Source organism: Aphelocoma coerulescens, chromosome 19 (genome assembly GCF_041296385.1).
Source record: "Aphelocoma coerulescens isolate FSJ_1873_10779 chromosome 19, UR_Acoe_1.0, whole genome shotgun sequence".
NCBI classification, from domain to species: Eukaryota; Metazoa; Chordata; class Aves; order Passeriformes; family Corvidae; genus Aphelocoma; species Aphelocoma coerulescens.
Window position 1 is genome coordinate 4401174 of NC_091032.1, and position 7528 is coordinate 4408701.

Genomic DNA, 7528 nt, shown 5'->3' on the forward strand with positions numbered 1-7528 from the left:
GTAGAGGCAAAATGTTTGGCTCTGCTATGCCAGGCTGTGAGCAGCAAGCCTGTCCCTTGGCACTGACCGAGTCCCAGAGCACTCTTCTGTCCTTGACAAATGAAACCTCATTCCTGGCTTGCTTGTGAGCCAGCCTCACACCTCCCCTCAGATCAACATCCATTTTTATTGGGATGTGGCCTTTGGATATCGATTTAAGCTATGAAAATGGTAAAAAGCTAAAATGCCCAGCAGCCCTGACCATGCCTTCCTCACAGTACTGGGTGCCCTTCGGGCAGCCCCTGGGGAGCCCTCAAGCCCTGTGTGGAGTCAGCAGGGCTGAGGTGGAATTGCTGCTGGACACTTCCAGTGCCAGAGCATGGCTGGCCTGGCCTGGAGCCTGCTCTGCTCAGTGAGCAGAGTGGCCTCGTGCTCTTGGGGGCCCCAAGTGCTATTTCCAAAAGCAATAGGCAGCAACAACATAAGATTTTTGGGAAACCATGAATCACAACCCCATGATTTAACCACACTCACCCACCCTGACCTCACCTCTGCACTAATTCTGCTTCGTTTCACATTTTCATTCCAAGGGTAGGAAAATATATTTTTATGCTGCTTTGCTTTGAGCTGGTGGAGGTACCAGGGGATGCCCACTAGATTTCCTAGGCAGCAATCCATGCCAGCAGGGATGATCTCCAGGAAAGAGGGAAAGGGGGGTTCCCTGGGTTAGTCCATAAGCACAGTACAGGCTATTCACAGGACCCAGGGCCTGGCTCTCTTTTGGCTTTGACTTTGTACCTTCATTTAAAGTAGAATAAAGCAAAAAGTCACCTCTTGAGGAACCTCCTGTATACCCTGGGACTGGGGTTCAGGCAGCCTTGCCCCAGCAGAACTGCCTGATTTACCTATTTTTCACATTCAGTTTGGTAATACAGCAGCAACAAGGCATGTGCTGCTGTTATTTTGAAACAGTCATTCCAGCAAACCATTTGTATTGATCTGTTCCTGCTTGGGACAGAGATGAGTTATTTACACCCATGTGTGCTTCTATGCCAGTGTAACTGCATCAGCAAAAATTGATGTTTTTTAATTGTACACTGTGGTTAGGTCATATTTAAACACCTATATTGTATGACTTTAGGGGGGTTTTGTCCCATAACTATTGATAATTATATTCCTGCTCTGTGCTTTTGAAATAGGTCCATTCTTTAACTTCACACATATTTTAGACCCTACAAAAATACTGTTTAGAAAGGGAACTTGGAAAGCAAGGCATATTTTCCTTGTGCAATTATGTTCATCTTTGTGTATATGGTTAAAAAAGCCCCAACAAACAAAGGGAAAAAGACATTAAATACCAAAAAATATTTTCCTTGAGCACAGACCTCCCTGGACTGAAAGGCACCACAGAGGTTTTAAATCACCCAGCACCAACTGTCTGGTCATGTTCCCAGTGTAGGTGTTAAGGATTTAACCACAGGTCCTGGGGTAGCCCAGCTTTAAAACCCCACTCAGAAATGCCAATCCCATGCTCTCATTTTCCCAAGAAACTTCCCACTGAGCATGGTTTCCAAAACCACAGCCACCCAAGCAACAAGGCAAAACATCCCAGCAAACAAACCTCTCCTCTGCAGTGGAAGGGCAGCTGGAGCTGACCTGGCCTGGAAGCTGCAGAGAGCAGCCCAGCAGGACACAGCAAAGCCCAAATTGTTTGGCAGGGTTTGGTGCCAGCAGACAGAGCCCGAATCCCCTGGCAGCCAAAAGCTCACTTGAAACAGAAATGCTGCCTCGTGGGAGCAAACCAAGGCTGGCACGTTGGGCTCCTGGCAGGGAAACACAAACATCCAGCTCTGGGGGCAAAAGGAAGAAGAAATTGGGGCACTGGAAATGATGAGGCAGACCAAGCCACCAGCATCTGTTGCTGAGGAGTGGCCCAGACCAGTGTATATTTAATTTGTTTAGCTGAGGGAAGAGCAGGAGGGTGTTACCTGGAGGCACTCTGGGAGCAGGAGTATGGCAGCTACCAGCCATTCCCAGAGTTATTGCTGATCTGGCTGCAGCCCAGGGTGGGTCAATCCTTCCATTCAATCCTTTCAGTGCCTCCAAATGTCCTTTACCAGGAGTGAAATGGTACCTAAACCCCCAGGAGCATCAGGGCCCAGTGACCACCCAGCTCATCCTCCAACACCAGGAGTCTTGGGCAGTGCTGAGTAGTTGCTACAGCTCAAGTAAATTTATAGTTAATAAAGAACAGCACTTTAGAAATGAAACTGCAGATGAAAACAGGCCCTGCAGTAGGAGCACTGACCCCAGGGAGTTCAGGCAGAGCAGAGAGGAAACATCTAATGCAGGAGTAGTGTGATGGCAGCAAACCTGGAGCTCCAAAGCTGCTTCCTGCATGGAAAGCAGCCAGGAGGGACCACACTGCTCCCAGAAGAGGAACCACTCAGAAGGGCCCATGAGTGTCTTCCTCAGCCTCCCCTTTTAAATAGTGCTCTCCCATGACTTTCTCTCCTTACAGACTCTTTGTCTTCCATTGAGCCAGGCTCTGGACAGGATGTGATCCCGGGCTCCCCCCTGAGAAGCAGCATCAAGATCAAGCGAGGAGGACCCCGGCAGCCCCAGGCCCACCAGATCCTCTCTTCACTGCTGGATGATGGTGAAGCCAGAAGGAGAAGCAACCGGATGAAGTAGGAGCATCTCCGTGTCCTCCTGCCTGTTCCCCACTTAAAGATACAGTACCCAGTGCTTAACTGCAGATGAAGTGGGTGGGAGGCTGCAGTGTTGGTGGCTGGGTTTCCTTCCGTGGCCAATACTGAGCCCTGATTGCAGGGAATGACTTATCCATAGCTCAGAGAGGGTTTTCAGAATGTTTTCCTTGATTTTGTTGGTTTGCCTTTGGAATAGCAGTTGTCAGGTATCTCAGAAGCTGCCTACAAGGAGTGACACCTCCTGGCTGTGCCTTCAGAGTTTAACCCTCCCCTTGCTCCTCACTGCCCTTGACAGTCACTCAGTAAAGCTCTGCTTAACTGGCCAAGCCCATCCATGCCCCCAGTCCCAAAGCCAAGCCTCAGCCTTATCCATTGCTGTAGTTGGAGGCATCTGCTTTTATTTTATGTGTTGGTGTCACACTAACTTCCAGATGCTGCTTCCACAGGCCATGAAAGCATGACCTGCAAGGATTTCTTTTAAGCAAAGAACAAATTAGAAAATACAAAGTACATTTAAAAATATTACGCTGAAAATTCAGGTGGCTCTCTGGACTTCTGCATCAAAATCTTGGCTTTTTATGTTGCTAATTGCATGTGAGTGGCATTGTTTCTATTTGTGGTTGGCTAAGCAAGGAGTTTTGATGCAAATCTTCATGACAACATTGGCTTTTTGTCTATCTTCAGAGCGTTTAGACTGTTTCTGTGAAAATATGGAGCAGTTTGCATGAGATATGATGGAATTGTGCAAGAATTTTCCCATACTGTGTTCAGCTTGTGCATACATCCAGAGATAATTAATTTAAGTGGTGGCAGTAACTATTCACAGAAAGGGATATTTTGCAATAGTTTCTTAATCCTACAGCAATCTGGAAAAATGTTTTCACAGTGTTTTGTTTTAATCTTGTGAGTAAATCCTCGCCATTTGAATCTGGAGACAGTGCAGTAGCAAACCACAGGCTAAGGAATTAGTCTTGTCAAGAGCTTATCTTGCACTGGGAGTTAAATACAGAGTCATTTTACTTTTGCAATAACTTGTTATTTTAGGGGAAGTACCAGCTTCCAGGTTTAAGAAGTTGAACCTGCCCTTCAGTGACAAATGAATCACTCCACCTGCTGTGCTAACGAGGTCAGACAAGCTGATGTCATTCATGTAGACAGTGATTTTTGTTAGAAGGGGGAGATTAATCAGCAGACCTGACTGTACTATTTTTTACTCTTTAATTCCCATGTTCTGACAGTTTTCAAATTCAGCCCAGGACAAAAGAGAGCAAATTGAGTTTGTGTTATTGGCCCCGCTGTCCCTGGTTCCTGTGCAGGACACAGCTGTGTGAGCAAGCTGGGCTGCACTGCTGCAGTGTTTCTGTCAGAAGCTTTGCAAAGAAACACTCTGCAGTCCCTGTGTTCAGCACCCCAAGTGATATTCCCAAGGCAAAGCCCACTGGAAAGGAGGCTAAAAATGGAGGAGCTCTGCCAGGCCAGCATTAGCCACACATTAAATTGACTGTCCACACACACTGTGAACATGGTGGTGCTACAGAGACATCCAATTCCCCTGAGGGGCCTGGCATTTTCACAAATGAGCAGATCACAGGCTACTTCAGCATGGCTGAATTCACCATGCCTTGGCTTGGCCCTGCTCTTTAGGAGTCCAGCCAGGTGAAATGGCATAAGCTGATGCTGAGCAAGCACTGGAACTTTGCTTTTATTGCTGTGCAGATGAGTAACAACCAGCTGTGATGGAGGCAGCAGGGATGCAACTCCCTGCCCTGCCTTTGCATCCTCACTCTGCTTGGCCAGTGCCAGAGGTGGGGCTCGTTCAACACCAGCCCACCTGGTTCAGGTTGTGCTTCCAAATGATTGAGTTTTCCATGGGACATTTCCAAGAAACAAGCCCAAATCTTTGCATGAGTTTGGGGAGTTGCCTGGCTGCACTCTGAGTTACAGCTGGAGCGGGGTGTAGAGAGACAAGAAAATTAGTAAAACTCAAGTCCAGCACGTTCCTGACCTTTGGGAGAAGGAAATAAAGCCTCTCTGAATGCATCTTAGTTTCAAACCCAGCACTAACTCTGAGGATGTCTGCAGTGCTGTAAGAGCCCATGTCCCTCCTTCCACTCCTGGCAGGGCAATAGCTCTGTTTGTGGGCAGCCAAGCATGGAGCAGCCATGGGAACATTCTTGGAATAATCTTTCCATCTAAGAATTAAATGTGCCAAAAAAAGGATTTCCCCATTTACAGGCTGATTCCTGTGCAGGAATTGAGAAGTGCTTGGTTACCTCTGTGTTGAACTGGGACCATCTTGCTCTGGATCACACGGACACTCCAAGACCTCACTGGTTGCTTCCAGGAGATAAATCCTTGTGCCAACCAGTTGGTGTTGGAAAATCAGGCCTGAAGACTGAGGAGAAATCTCAGTTCAGTCCAAACTCGTGCACTGGGCAGGCTGGTGCCACAGGAGCAATGTGTCCTCATGGCAGCTTCAGGGACCAAACCCAACCAAAGCAATCTTTCAAAAGGGAAGTGGGGAAATTCAGTTTCACTGCTCCTGCAGCTACAGGGTTGAATTTGGGGAAGAGGGAATGAGGCCGTTTTCACTTCCCTGACGTTTCAGAGGCTTCACACTGAACTGAAAGAGAAATCTTTCTTCCTCCAAGTTTGTCTTCTGAATTCAAAGCTATTGCATGAGCTTGATGAGTGCTAATTCGTTAGTCACTCACATTGCTGAGGCATTCATACTGACAAGGATTTGGAATTTTATATTATTTAAAACAAATTACTGACAAGATGAAAGGAAAACTTAATGGAAGTTGTTTGTAATTAATCCTGCCAAGTCAATTGTCAAAAGGCTGTTTAGGTTTGAGCCCACTTTAATTATTGATGTTTCCAGGTTTCTGTACGAGCTGTGTAATTTTTTCTCCCCACCCTCCTTGCTTTGTTTAGCTCCATCTCTCTGATGAGGTACTGGATCTTTAACTGGGGGACAGTAGGATTATACCAGATGGACTTTCTCTCTCTGCTGGGGTTTCGTTCCTCTCCACTCACACCAGGGCTGGACCACACTGTTGTGCCGCCCCAGTTTAATTACATTTAAAGTGAGCACAGCCTCACACACAGACATTAATGATATTGATGACCAAGCAAACCACTCTAACCACATTCTCCATCATAGGCAGGATCCTGAGGTTCATTTCAGCCAGGGCATATAATGCTTATTGCCATGTCTATGTAACTTAGGGGATTTATTTGGAATGCGTGCTCATTTAGAAATATATTTTAATTGAAATGTTTAGTGCTTTATCTTACATACATACTGTGCAATATCATAGTGTGTTCTTTTCTTTTTTTTTTTTCCCTAAGACTTTTTTGAAATTCTTGATGTTTGTTTGAGCTCCAGTGTGTTTTTGACTTGGATAAGCTCTGGTAGTAGTAGTGTTTTCCTTGCCCTGAGCTAACCAGAAGCAGCACATTGCACAACCAAAACCCTTTGCAAGTCGTGCACCCTCACCTTCACCAGCAATCTGGAACTCCTGGGAGGCAGGGAATGCTCCTCTCCAGAGGGTCTAATTTGCACTTACTGTAAGGAATTGATAGCAACCCAGGGAAACAGAAATAAAACAGAGAGAAGAGCCCTCACCTGCTCCCACCAAACTCCATGGTCATTTTGCCATCAACTTTGAAAGGAACAGGCCTTAAAAATCAGATTCAGCCCTGGAGCAGCACATGCTGGTGCTGTGTGGGCTCTGCTCCAGTGTCTGCCATGAGCTGCTGTCATGTGGGACCCTGAGCACTGTGACAAAGGCTTCTAAGGACAATCAGCTTCTGGAATTCCTTCCTGATACAATGATTGGAAACCCATCCTCCTCCACGTTTACAGCCTTTGTCTGACTCAAGAAACATTCCATTGGGGGTATAGGGGTTAAACTACTCAGAGTCTCTGTGATTTCTTGGTTTCCTGTGAAACCAAGGGATTCAAAGGTGCTATAATTGTTCACAAGGCACATTCCCACCCACCGAAGGAAATGGTAACTTCTTCACTAGTTATTTTCACAGTACCTTTTTTATTTATATCAGTGTGTTTCATATGTGTGCCAATGGTCCTGGCTTCTCTCCTGGGGATCAGCTTTACAACCATTTGGTCTTTTATAGGGCAGCCATAGGCAGTATCTTGCAATCATGTGTAATTTCTTAACTTAGGAGCAAGAATAAATCTCATCTGACAGGATGAACTCATTTATGGCAGGCTTTAATGTTTGTTGTAAACACAACCTGTTTGTTCCACCTCTTGCATGGTTACTTATCTGTTTTCATATTGCTATGTTATTGTTCCAAATATCTAATTCTCTTTATTTGCTATGGGGTTTGTTACTGTATATTGAATGTTTTGTATTCAGCATTTTCTTATGGAGCAGAGTGGGAACAGTATTCAAGGACCCACAAATACCAAAGACCTTTCATGTAATGCACTGAGAAATAAACTTACTGTAAATGACTATCATGTCAGGTGTCCTCTATTTACAAAGTTCAGAGCAAGTTCCAGCAAACTGCAGCCCGAAATCAGGGCAGCTGCTTTTCCTCTGTGACATCTCAACCTTCTCTTTGGGAAGCCCCTTTGCAGGGCTCTTAAAACCAAGATGTGCATGAAGGCCCTGCTTCTGGGCACCTGCTGTGGGCTGGAGGGACAAAAAGGGCCTTTCTTGCCTAAAACCAGAGCTGAATTTCCCTGCCCTCAGTGGGACTGACTCCTCTGCAGGTGTTGGACAGAGAGATCTGTCTCCAGGACACCCTGAGTCGCCTCTCTGCATTCCCAGCCGCAGGACCCAAGCACGGGGGCACATCCCAAG

General features: G+C 46.3%; 1 protein-coding gene across 7 annotated transcripts in view; it reads left to right on the forward strand.

Annotated features, from left to right (window-relative positions):
- COL26A1 (collagen type XXVI alpha 1 chain) overlaps positions 1-7177 on the forward strand; it is a 167202-nt gene extending 160025 nt beyond the window's left edge. For 5 of the 7 annotated variants that reach the window (XM_069033615.1, XM_069033620.1, XM_069033619.1 and 2 more), the window contains 2 exons: positions 2501-2669; positions 3735-7177. In XM_069033615.1, coding sequence (XP_068889716.1) covers positions 2501-2669; positions 3735-3759 — 194 coding nt within the window. In that variant the 3' untranslated portion in view covers positions 3760-7177. Of the gene's footprint in view, positions 1-2500 lie in introns of all 7 variants that reach the window. The other 2 variants (XM_069033618.1, XM_069033617.1) reach the window with 2 other exon arrangements.
- Positions 7178-7528: the final 351 nt, after the last annotated feature.